At 42.9% G+C, this 13264-nt stretch overlaps 1 protein-coding gene across 2 annotated transcripts in view; it reads right to left on the bottom strand.

Annotated features, from left to right (window-relative positions):
• Positions 1–1923: 1923 nt before the first annotated feature.
• Positions 1924–13264, bottom strand: part of PEX3 (peroxisomal biogenesis factor 3) — a 37877-nt gene continuing 26536 nt past the window's right edge. Inside the window, exons 7-12 of one of the 2 annotated variants that reach the window (XM_038740139.1) lie at positions 13125–13179; positions 12461–12629; positions 12137–12207; positions 10765–10887; positions 7664–7760; positions 1924–2808 (exon numbers count right to left, since the gene is read on the bottom strand). In XM_038740139.1, the coding sequence (XP_038596067.1) occupies positions 2725–2808; positions 7664–7760; positions 10765–10887; positions 12137–12207; positions 12461–12629; positions 13125–13179 (599 nt within the window). In that variant the 3' untranslated portion in view covers positions 1924–2724. Of the gene's footprint in view, positions 2871–7663; positions 7761–10764; positions 10888–12136; positions 12208–12460; positions 12630–13124; positions 13180–13264 lie in introns of both variants that reach the window. The other variant, XM_038740148.1, reaches the window with a different exon arrangement.

Here is a 13264-nt window from a genome sequence, read left to right on the forward strand (position 1 = left end):
ACTTTGGCAATGTTCCATAAGTGACCTTAAACTCCAAAATAAAAGAATGTTATATATAATTTTCTACCTCACAGGCAAGTTTAAGTAAAATTTGAACTGTTTTTAAGTTCCAACAAGACTGACTTTTTGAAAACTGTCAAGGCAACAAATATGTTCAAGTTGGGACTTTGGGGATAACTTTACAAACTGTTTCTGTTCCATAACAAAGAACGTAGCTGTGTGTACTTATGGAGTCAGACTGAAGAGGGGAATGAGAACAGGGCTGAAAGCAAGAAACCCATGATCAAGATCCAGCTCTATCACTTACCCTGCTGGATGGCTTTGGGCATATTTAACTTTTCTGTGCCTCAGTCTCCTCATCTGTAAAATAGGGATGAGATTAGTACAGTGCGCTGCACGCAGTAAGCGCTCACTATGAATGAATGACAGCTGCAGTCCTATTTCTTAAACTGTGAGCTCCATTTGGGAGAGGGATTGCGTGTGATCTACCCCAACAGTGAACTCTTACGAAGTGCATAATAGATACCATCACTACCAAGAGCAATTTGAAACCCATCAAAATCTAGGCATATATGCCAGTTCTAGACAACTGTGGCCATCCCAAACTTGTTTTTCAGTCTAATGAAAGGGGGGATTACAAATAAGTCTTTGTGCCACAATTCTGCTTTTATAACCATCTGTGGCAGACAGAGAGTGGCTGAATTGGGTAAAGCTTTCTCACCAGTGGCAAGTTGCTACTCAGGGCTGTGGATGCCACATCCAGGTATGAGGGCACCTTGGCCCTCAGCGGGGCGGGGAGGCCTCAGATTCACTCTTTCTGTCAACCAGGTCAATGTGCTGATGTCTCAGGCCGGGCCAGTGGTGGCTCTCACAGGGGTCGTTCAATAGTCACAGTCCAAACACTCTGACTCCAAGTTAGAGGCTGGGCCAGAGGGCTTCCTCTAGATGGAACCTCAGCTTTCCAAATGCCAAGTTATCCTTCCAATACTAAGTCTATATCCTTGACATGGTACAGCTCTGGGGCGATCTTTCAAGTTTCGTTACAAATAGGTCGGTCTTCTCCTGGCCCCAGTGTCCTCCAAATCTGGGAAAAGCTTTCGTATCATAGAGTTCGTTCTAGTCTGCCACAGGACTATAATAATGATAATGATGGCATTTATTAAGCACTTACTATGTCCGAAGCACTGTTCTAAGCGCTGTGGAGGTTACAAGGTGATGAGGTTGTCCCACAGGGGGCTCACAGTCTTAATCCCCATTTTCCAGATGAGGTAAATGAGGCTCAGAGAAGTTAAGTGACTTGCCCAAAGTCACAGGGCTGACAAATGGCAGAGCCGGGACATTTTATTTTGTTAGTATGTTTGGTTTTGTTCTCTATCTCCACCTTTTAGACTGTGAGCCCACTGTTGGGTAGGGACTGTCGCTGTATGTTGCCAACTTGTACTTCCCAAGTGCTTAGTACAGTGCTCTGCACACAGTAAGCGCTCAATAAATATGATTGATTGATTGATTTGAGCCCCTGATGTCTGACTCCAAAGCCCGTGCTCTTTCCACTGGGCCACACTGCTTCTAGCCTGGCTCTCTCCTCTGCCAGCCAGCTGATCCCTCTGACTCTCTAAAGGCAAGGCTGTTACAGAAATCTCAATTTGTGTAATGCTGTAAAATGACCTCATTCTTTAATAGGTGTGGTTGATATATTGTTTAGTGGGTCATTTATTTCCACTGCAATTACCTTAGTGTTCTAGGCAGACTGTTCAAACGCACTGTGGGTCTGCTACCTTTCTCCCACCCCCCCACAAATAAACAGACAGAAGGGACTGATCAGATTGCGGGACCAACTGAAGGTAAATTAGGGCTGAAAGACAAAAAAAGAATGGTTTGACTAGTCTAATGGTATAAGCAGACTAAAAATCATGGAGGTTCAACTTAGAGTCCACATTTTACATTAAAATACTTTATTGCAATACAGACAGTCACTGGGATCAAAATCAATACAAAGAAAATTAAGGATATTTACAAACAAATGTGCACCACAACTGTGAAGTAATAACAGCTGTTAGTGAACAGCATCAACACAATTTTCACCTCTAAATCAATTTATGATTTTGTAGGGCTTGAAGAAAAACCACCCTAACATTTTATTTAGACATGTCTCAGCCAATGGCCAAAAGTAATTGAGCTCTTATACAAGAGACAAATCTCTGTTTATTTAAAGAGAACTGAGAGCTTACTCTTTGAAGGGAAGTGAGAGAGGACATAAGCCTCACCCCTAGCCCCCAGCTTCTGACAAGCCATTAGGGCTTTATGACTATGCACACTTTCTGAAGTTCACCACATCCCCAGGCCCAAATAATTTAACAAAATTTTTTTGGTATTGATGTCAGTGTAGTCCATCTTTCTACAAATTATGAAAAATGAATTAAGTTGCCTAACAGAAACTAGTAACCACAGTGTGCAGAAACTATTAATAATATTAATGGTCAAAAGATACAAATTTTATTTTGCACCCAGGACCTGAGACACAGACATGCCTCCCCACAACACTGATGTGTCTACTTTTTCTGGCCCAAATATGCTTATTCCATTATGAAATGAACATTTTGTCCAACAATGAATTTTTCACTAGGAATTCAGTAACAAAATATGCATTGGAAATACCCGATCTGTATGCGGGGCATTTTGCTTATTTCACTCAAGTGGGCTTTACTGTGGCTACCTTGAGGAGCATTATTTCTCCAGTTGCTGTGGGGTGCTGAAGGCTTCATAGACATTAGCAGCAAAATCTTTCACTTGTTCCATCATCAACAGATCCTGGCAGAGATGACAATGCAATGTTACAATTTGCTGAAACCAAGGTAAGCAATAGAAGGCGGCTAAGAGCAAAATAAAAGCGAAAATGTTACTGGCTTTCCTGGAATTGTGGTGAAAATAGCATGCCATAGTGCTGTTTCGACAAATGGAAAGTCCATACCACCGACTTTATGGCTTTCAATCAGCTCACCCCTTCCTACCTAACCTCACTGATCTTCTACAGTCCAGTTGGCACCTTTGTTTCTCTGGCGCCAGCTTGCTCATTGTGCCTCGATCTCATCTACCTCGCGGCCGACCCCTTTCCCACATCCTCCCCCTGGCCTGGAACTCCCTCCCCTCTATATCCAACAGACTACAACTCTCCCCACCTTCAAAGCCTTAGTAAAACCACATCTCTACCAAGTGACCTTCTCCAATTAAGCCCTCGTCTCTCCTGCTCCCTCTCCCTTCTCTGTCACCTAGGCACTTAGATCTGTACCATTTAAGCACTTGATATTCATACCACCCTCAACCGTAAAGCACTTACATACATAATTTATTTTAAGGTCTGTCTCCTCCTCTAGACTTAGCTCCTCAAGGTCAAGGAACATGTCTATCAACTCTGTATACTTTGAGAACTTCATATTCGCCCCACCTCAGCCCCTCACCGCTTACATACAAAGCTGTAATTTAGTTATACTAATGTCTGTCTCCTCCTCTAGACTGTAAGCTTGTTGTGGGCAGGGAACACATTTACCATCTCCGTTACACTGTATTCCCCCAAGCGCTTAGTACAGTACTCTGTACACAGTAAGTGCTGAATACATATGACTGATGGCTCTGAGAAATGACTAGAAAGAGGAGTTTGGGGGCAGTCAATTTGGTCATCAAATTCATTCATTCAATCGTATTTATTGAGCACTTACTGTGTGCAGAGCACTGTACTAAGTGCTTGGGAAGTACAAGTTGGCAACATATAGAGACAGTCCCTACCCAACAGCGGGCTCACAGTCTAGAAGGGGGAGACAGACGACAAAACAAAACATGAAATGAAACAACAAAACAAAATGAAATAAATAGAATAAATAAGTACAAGCAAAATAAATGGAGTAATAAATATGTACAAATATATATACATATATACAGTTGCTGTGGGGAGGGGAAGGAGGTAAGGCCGGGGATGGGGAGGGAGAGGAGGGGGAGAGGAAGGAGGGGGCTCAGTCTGGGAAGGCCTCCTGGAGAAGGTGAGCTCTCCCACATGGGGCTCACAGTCTTAATCCCCATTTTACAGATGAGGTCATTGAGGCCCAGAGAAATGAAGTGACTTGCCCAAAGTCACACAGCTGACAACTGGTGGAGCCAGCATTTGAACCCCTGACCTCTGACTCCAAAGCCCATGCTCTTTCCACTGGGCCATGCTGCTTCTCCATGGATGGAAAGGAGATGGGGAGGCAGAGGTGGGGCAAGGAAGACGTGGGAGGAAAGGGCTAAGTGTAGAGGAGGAAGGAGATGGGGGAGAAGGAGGTGGAGGAAAGAGGCAGGGGGAAGTGTGGAGGAGATGGGGAGGTGCAGGAAGGGGGTAGGGTTAGCTGGGAGGAGGAGATTAGGGAGAAAGAGGTGGGGGAATGCGGGGCGGGCAGAGGTTGGGGGGAGCGCTCCGTCTAAGAAGGAAGTTACAGATATGGAATCCACATTTTAAAGATGAAGAAATTGAAAAGTCAAGTGATTTGCCTACGGTCAAATAAGCATCCATGAGCCACAGTCGGAATTAGAACCCCAATCTTTGAGAAGAATAGTAATAGTAATAAAAATTACAATGATATTTGTTAAGCATTTCCTGTGGGCCGGGCACTGTCCTAAGCGCTGGGGTTGATACAAGCAAATTAGGTTGGACGCAGTCCCTGACCCACGTGGGGCTCACAATCTTGGTCATGATTTTCCAGATGAGGTAACCGGGGCCCAGAGAGGTGGGATGATTTGCCCTAAGATCACATAGCAGACAAGGAGCAGAGCCGGGATTAGAGCTCTGAGTGTGAAATCTGCTGCATTGTGCTCCCTGGCTTTCTTTCTACCAGATGGCCGAGCGAATCCTCCAGCAACCTGTCACCTTCCCAATGCGGCTCCCAAGGCTCCCGCTCTTGCCCGACATGTCCTGTACAGCCCAAACCACAAATAACTCGCCCCAGGCTCGCTCGCTCCTTAGCATCTCCATCAGACCACTAAGCAAAACGAATGGGAACCCTGCCGCCATTCCGCTGTGACATCCGGGGCCCGCAGCAGCCTTCTCTCCCAGACCACCACGTTGTGCCCCCAGGAAGCCAGTTAGGCTTTTCTCCACGTCCCCAAGAAGCCTCTATCTTGACCTGTCCTGAGCCACCCTTGCAAGACAGAGAAAAGCAGCCAGCCTGGCACTGCCTCCACCAAACCTCGTGGAGACTGGCAGTTGCTGCTGCAGCAGTCGCTGCCGTGACTGTGGGCTGAGCCAAGAGGAGCCTGAAATTCTGCTCCTTTAACCCCACAGTACCCTGCTGAACTCTGTTTTTATTTTACATACTTGCCCACGTCTTTGTGTTGTCTTATGTTTTACTCTCCTTACAAGACTGTCGCCAGTCTCCCCTCCCATAGTTTTAGATTGTGAGTCCCCTACGGGCAGAGACCGTGTTTATTTCCCATCTGTATATTTTTTCCCAACATTTAGTGCAGTGTTCTCTGTCCAAGAAAAACATAAACACAATTACCTCAAATTTTATAATTTCCATTATTTTCTGCACATCAGTGCTCTCCTTTCTAATTTCCCAATACAGAATGTGGTCACACGGTGAATCTCATTGCTCCCATGTTGGGTTGTCTGCTGTAACAATGATTAAGAGGGGCATACCTTCGAAGCCTTCAGGGCAACTTTTCTTTTTGCACTCAACAATTAGGGTTGAAGTAAATGGATGACTGATGGGAATCCTGGAAAAACTTTGTTTTTGAGAAAAGATTTCTTTTATAGCTAAACTGTAAGCTCGTTGCGGGCAGGGATTGTCTCTATTGCTGAACTGAACTTTCCAAGTGCTTAGTACAGTGCTCTGCACAAAGTGTTCAATAATTACGAATGAATGAATGAACGAATGAACTGCCTCAATCTCAATAAAGAGCAGTATTACTTTTTGCTGGCTTTCTAATTTTTATGACCATTTTTTATCACTAGTCTGAAAACTTTTGGTTAACTTCACTTCATGCACAAAATCACATAGTCACCTATGATACAACAGCAGCTTTGGTTGAATGCCCAGCATTACAGTAAGAGCATCAAAGAACTGCAATATGCAGAGCTTGTATATTTTCGGAGGTGCCAGAGCAGCTAGGATATGCCCAGGAGAAAGTGGGATGGGCATAAACAATCTATGTTATTTTTTGAGTGCTTACCATGCACAGAGTCCTGTACTAAGAACTTGGGAGAGTACAATACAACAGAGTGGGCAGACATGTTCCCTCTGCCCACAAGAAACAGAGCGAGCCAGACATTCACATAAATTATGGATACAATAAGTGATGTAGGGCTGAGGGTGGGATGAGTAAAGGGTGCAAATCCAACTGCAAGCGAGACGCAGGAGGGAGTGGGAGAAGAAGAAATGGAGGCTTAGTCAGGGAAAGCCTCAGAGAAGATGTACTTTTAATACGGCTTTGAAAGTGCCGTACGTCTGTTGGATATGAATGGGGAGAGTGTTCTAGGACACAGGCAGGACAAGAGCAAAGGGTCGCCAGTGAACTAGACAAGATCGAGGTTCGGTGAGTCGGCTGGCATTAGAGGAGCGAAGTAAATGAGGCAGGTTGTAATAGAGAATCAGTGAGGTAAAGTAGGAAGGGGCAAGGTGACTGAGTGCTTTAAAGCCAATGGAAAGGAGTTTCTGCTTGATGCAGAGGTAGATGGGCAACCACTACAGGCTCTTGGGAAGTGAGGAAACATGGGCCGAATGGTTTTGTAGAAAAACAATCCGGACATCAGCGTGAAGTACGAACTTAAGTGGGAAGAGACAGGAGGCAGGTAGGTCAGCATGGATGCTGTTGCAGTAATTAAGGCAGGATAGGATATGTGCTTGGATTAACAAGGCAGCAGTCTGGATGGAGAAGAAAAGGCAGATTTTAGTGATGTTGTGAAGGTAGAACCGACAGGATTTGGAGACAGACTGAATATGTGGGTTGAATGAGAGAGATGAGTCGAGGACAACGCCAAGGCTTGAGAGGCATGGAGGATGGTGGTGTTTGTCTACAGTGATGGGAAAGTCAAGGGGTGGACTATATATTATTTTTCAGTAGCACCCTTGTCCCAAGTGGGCAACCTCTCTCCTTTCTGTGTACCTGTGTCAGTGGGAGATAAAAAGTGATAGCTTTTTTCTTCCACTAGAATGAACAGAGGAGTAGGTCGGGTAGATACCTGATCCTCTATGGCTAGGTATCATCTGAATAATTTGTAATTATTCTCACTTTCCGTTAAGGAAATCAAGATCTGGGCACAGATTCAATCCTTGAGAGCCAAAACATGTAAGAGCATACCACTTTGCTGTAAGAACACGGATGTTAGATGCTCCACAAAATATGAGATTATCTCCTATTTCATTGCCTCAGTCCATTTTCTCAGAAAGGTCCATTAGGAGATGATGCAGATTAGAGTAACACAAGCCCCGACTCTACACAGCATTGGAAGGAAGGAAGGTAAGGCCAAACAGCAGCTAGTACCCATTTTTGAAAAACTGAAATCTAGCAACTCTACTTCGGATATTCCAATTCATTTTTAAAAGAGGAGAGATATCAGATATCCCACATGGCAACAGTCAAAAACACATAAAAAGATTGCAAATTTTGATGAGAGCAAACAAACAGGGTTTCTTACCTGAACAAAGTGACTAGGTGTTTCACTACATACTGCATGGACCTGTCCATTTATTATTGGAATGATCTTAGCTAGAGGAAGGCTGACACTGGAGAGACTGCAGAAGCCAACAAAAAATAAACATGAGTCAGTTGGGTCATGATTTGAGAAGAATAAAAATTATTTTCAAAAAGTACATTACTCAGATATTCACCTCTTGGGGGGGGACACCCACCCTAGTAAATAATAGTAAAGCTTTATCGATTTGAATTCATGAGACTTGAATCACATCAACCTCAATAATTCAAATATTCCATTAGATTACAGAAAACAGGTCAACCTTCAAGCCCTCTTCCTTAAGCTACAGTCTGCAAATGATGTCACAATGGGGATGAAGAGAAGCAGTATGGCCTAGTGGGAAGAGAATGGGCTTGGGAATCACAGGACCTGGGTTCTAATTGTGGCTCTTCCCGTGTCTGCTGCAACTCTGCGTAAGTCACTTCACTTCTCTGTGCCTCAGTTTCATCTACAAAATGGGGAGTCAATACCTGCCCTTCCCCTAAGACTGTGGTCCCCAGGTGGGACAGAAAGTGTCCATCATGATTATCTTCTATCTACCCAGCACCAGGCACGTAGTAAGCACTTAACAAAAACAATTATTACTATACTGAAGAGGTTACCCCTCACTCTTCTCTCTTCCTGATGCTCAAGATCCTTCAAAAATCACTGACTCCAGAGTACACAAAATCATTCAATAATATTTAGTAATTCACATTATTATTAATGATTATGGTAGTTTTTAGGTGTTTACTATATGTGAAGAACTGTTCTACACTCTGGGGTAGATACAAGCTAATCAGGTCAGACACAGCCCCTGACCCTCATGGGGCTCACTGTCTAAGTAGGAGGGAGAACAGGCACTGAATCTCCATTTTGCAGATACGAAACTGGCACACAGAAGTTAAGCCACTTGCCCAAGGTCACAAAGGAGACAAGTGGCAGAATCAGGATTAGAACCCAGGTCTAATGGAAAGTGATCTTTCCACTAGCCACGCTGTCCCTAGGTATCAGGAAGTCATAGATGTCCTTGGAGAGAGAAGTCTTGGAAGAGTGAAGATGTCAAGTACCAGAATACAGAGGGTTGAAAAGAGAGTTAGTTGGTGGAGAGATAATTAAGGCAATGGGTGTATATGACTAATTCTAGGAGTCTGAGTAGGAGTGGAAGCAGGGAGATGGGGTTATAGCTGGAGGGATCTGCGGGGTTCAGAGAGGGCTTTTGAAAATGGGTGAGACTTGCACATGTTTGAAGGCAGAGAGGAAAAGCCATAAGAAAATGAAAGATTAAAGATGGAACTGAGGAAGGGGAGGAGAGTCAAATGATTTCAGGAGGTAAGACAGGGTAGGATCAGAGGAGCGGGTAGAGGGAGTGGATTTAAAGAGCAGGTGGGGGACTCTCCCAAGAGGACAAAAGAAGAAAGACAAGAAGAAGTAGAGTGTTGCAGTATGTTAAGGAGATTTGGGGAAGTTCATGGCCGGTGGCTTTGGTTTTAATAAAAAATATTCTGACACGGTAATCAGGAGTTATAATGGAAATTGAGGGTGGGAGGAATGGGGCTTTAGGAAGGAGCTGAAGATCTGAAAGAACTGCAAGGGGTTGAGAGTGTGGGTGAGTAAATGAGGGAGGAATAGTAGAGTTGTCAAGAAGAAAACATAGCTGAGCTATAGCATGAAAGTGTATGGGAGAAGTCAGCCTGGATTTCCACCAACTGTGCTCAGCTGGACAGGTGCAGGAGCAGAGGAAGCAGGAGGTGGTGATGATGATCCAGGGCTGTGGGCCCAAGGAAGGACTGTGAGGAGGGTAAAGGATTTAAAGCTGGTGGAGAAGGTGGAATTGAGGGTCTGTACTTTTGCAACCACGGATGGAAAGGAGTACAGATGAGGTGACATAGCCAGGGGTAGGTGGAGTAGGGGGTAAGCCCCACATTAGAGGGGCAAGGAAAGTGGGAGGGATCAGGTTAGAAGGCTGTGATTGGAAAGTGGCAGAACAGAGTTGGTGAGTTAGAGACAAGGCATGGTAGGGGGATGATTAGGTTCAATTTTTGTCTATGCTGGTGAGTGGAGTGTAGTAAGATCTGTTATGTTTGCATCTACTTCAGTACTTAGAACAATGCTTGGCACAAAATAAGGGCTTCAAAAATACTCTATCTGGATACCCCACCTTTAGCTAACCAATAATGAAACCCACCAAAAACCTTCGTCAGTGAACCAACCTCCTCTATCTGTAACCCAGAGACTGTAAGCTCCTTGTGGGCAGGGATCTCATCTACCAGCTTTATTATACTGTACTTTCCCAAGCCCGCAATACAGTGCTCTACACACAGTAAGCACTCAGTAAATACCACTGACTGACTGATTCTCTAAAATTTCTCACCGGGCACCTGGTACAACTCACCGAGGCTTCCTCATCAGATGACAAGATAAGCTTCAGATAATAACCCGAATCAGTCAGGGAAAACCAACCATAGACACAGATAGGTTATTTGACAAAGCAGAACCAAACCTAGAGCAGAGACACATGGGAAATAGACTGTATCCAACTTGCTTATCTTGTACCTACCCCAGTGCTTAGTACTGTGCCTGGCACAAAGTAAGCACTTAGAAATGCCATTAAAAAAAGTATCAGAATCAGTCTGCATATGTTCAAGAAGAGCTTGATAAAAACGTTGATGGGAGGAATCAAACCCATGTGATAAGACCCTGAAATAGTGACACATCTATACATATATATGCCAAATGTGTGTGTGTTTGCACAGCCCCAACACTGAGTTTACTGTGCAATAAAATGCACTTCCACAGAAGACATTCCTTAAAACTCTCTTGCTTTTTCAAAGGCAAAGTTATCACCTCTGAGGTGTCAGCTGTTTCACTTAGGAAGGGGGAAGAAGAGAAAAAAATAGGAAGGAGCTGTTAAGAGGAAGAGACATGAGCACTAGAAATGTTTCTGGGGGTGATGTTAATATGCAGAAACTGCTTACAATTTCCTTATGGTCTCCTGCGTGTTACAGTATGATAAATATATTATTTGAGACAGGAAGACAGCACTGTTTTTAAAAGTGACTTGCCTGTTCATGGAATCTTTCCGTTGCAGGTCCTGTTCAGTAGGTTTAAAGAACTCAGCCATATTATCTAGGAGTCGACTGAAACCTCTGTTTAAGCAAGTGTTCAAGACTGTACTGAAATCTGGACTAGAAATGGTCAAAAAAACAAAAAAAACATTAAAAACTGTTAGAGCTTATATCAAGAAAGGAAAATATTAAGTATGTCTCTCTTCTGGTCAAAAGGTAGCCATAATCAACATCCCTCATTATTTCTAGAATTAGTTCTAATTTTCTAATGCTAAAGTTCTTAAGCTGAGGTGACTGGCTAGAACTTGGCATAAAATGAATAATAGTCAATGCGTCGCTTTTAATAAAATATGAAGGAAATGAATCCATTCCAAGCTATAAAATGGAGAGCACAGACTTGTTTATTCAACTAATCTTTCACGTAATGTATTATTCAGTGCTTTTATTTTAAAAGTCTATTGCTTCCCTAGGGGAAAATAATACAATTCATGAAATTATTGTTTGACAAAGAATCGCAAAACTGTTAATACTACATAAACTACTACTCTGGGTAGAAGTTCTTTGGTCTGAGAAAATCAATTTCAGGTGGATCTGACTAAAAGAAAATGAATATTTATATTGGGCTTTGTATGCATATTTTAAGAAGAATATGGAGAAAATTGGAATGGTCCAGAAAAAAAAAACCAAAATAATGAAAGGAATGGAAAAACAGAGAAAACATTCTAGGGTATATACAAAATAATCATATCAAAAATAGCCCCTATCTCACCTGGGGCTCACATTCTAAGAGGTAGGAAGATGTAAGGATTATTAATGAGAAGCATTGTGGAAAACACTGATCTTGTGGAAAAAGCTCAGAACTAGGAAGAGAACTGGGTTCTAATCCCGGTTCTGCCACTAGCCTTCTCTGTTACCTTGGACTTAATTTATTAATTATCATTATTATTATTATTATTATTAAAGTCACTTAATTTCTTTGTGCCTCAATTTCCTCACCTTTAAAATGGGGGTTAAATACCTGCTCTTGCTCCCTCTAAGACTGTGAGCCCCATGTGGGTACAAGGACTGGTCCTGACAGAACTGAATTGTATTTACCCCAGTGCTTAGCACAAAGTGTTTAAGAAATATCACCATTAATTCACAAATAGCATAATTATTATTAAACAGTGGAATAGCATTTAAAAGTCCATGCTGAAAAGATTCTGTGAATAGTTTCAGACATGATTCCTGACCCACAAGGGGTTCCCTACCTAAAGCAGGGAGGAAGAGTGGGAAGAAGAGAAGGGAGGTCGGGGGGACAGAGGACAGACACATATGGAGAGAAAAAAGAAAACAGGACTAAAACAAACAAATTATATTGCATTCATACCTTTCCAACATGTCTCTTGTTTCATTTAGCAGTTTAATAGTAGTAACATCTCCTGCTGTGAGTCCACACGCCTAAAAAAACCCCCAAAAGTGCTATTAAGACTTCAACAGAACAGTCGATTACTCAATGCAAACTCACTGTCAGAACTTTTACCAGGTATTATTGGTTACCAGATAATCTGTGCCTTCTTTTAAAGAACAGAGAAACAATCAGTAGTACTTACTGAGCAATTACTGTGCGTTAAGCAATGTACTACCACTAATTCAATTTATGTGTCTGGCTCCAACTCAAAACAAGCGGACTTAAGGTCGACAAAATAAATACCTGAGTTGCTAATGGGGTTTCTTCATCTGGCATCATATAATGACACAGCAGAGATTTGGGTCCAGTAGTATCCACCCACGATGGAGGCTTCTGTTCCTCTGTTATCTTTCTGATTTCTTTTACTTTCTGCTCCAAATCCAACAGGGACATAGAGTGTTTAAGGGAAACACTGAAAATGGAGATAAAGAAATTGGGACAAACTGTAGTGGAGGAGCACGAGACATTTACCTTCCTTGCCTTTTTCCAACATGCTACCTGAACGTCCAGTTTCTTTTAGGTGAACTGGAAAGTGTTAGCTCTTTAAAAAGGTTCCTAATCATGAGTCCCCAGCAACAAATTCAAGACTCTGCTTCTATCACCCCTTCTTGCTGGGTCAGGTAGTAGGTTGGAAAATTGTGGGGATTCTGCAAAAATCCCAGTGATTATAGGTGCTGCCGTTATCCCAAAAAATCCCAAAGCTGTAGTCTTCTCGGTCGATACAGAGTTTAAATTACCATTTCAAGGTCTATTCCACATCCCCACCATGCCAGAGCCTATTAGTTTACTAAGAAATGACCCAAATGACTATGTGTAAAATCACCCAACTTGGGTCACCTACTAGTGCCCCCTGAATCAATACTGGGAAGAGACAAACACAACTACAAATTCACAAAACAATTTTTACCTTCCCAAAATTTTCTGCACCGCTTGTTTAACGACAGTTATTAACTCGGTTAGACCTATCGACAGAAGGAAAAACAATAATTTACAGACACCGACTGCTTATTAACAATGCCGTAAGCAAGTCAGCTAATATAAAGAGAT

The sequence above is a fragment of the Tachyglossus aculeatus genome, chromosome 2 (genome assembly GCF_015852505.1).
Source record: "Tachyglossus aculeatus isolate mTacAcu1 chromosome 2, mTacAcu1.pri, whole genome shotgun sequence".
In the NCBI taxonomy this organism is placed as follows: Eukaryota; Metazoa; Chordata; class Mammalia; order Monotremata; family Tachyglossidae; genus Tachyglossus; species Tachyglossus aculeatus.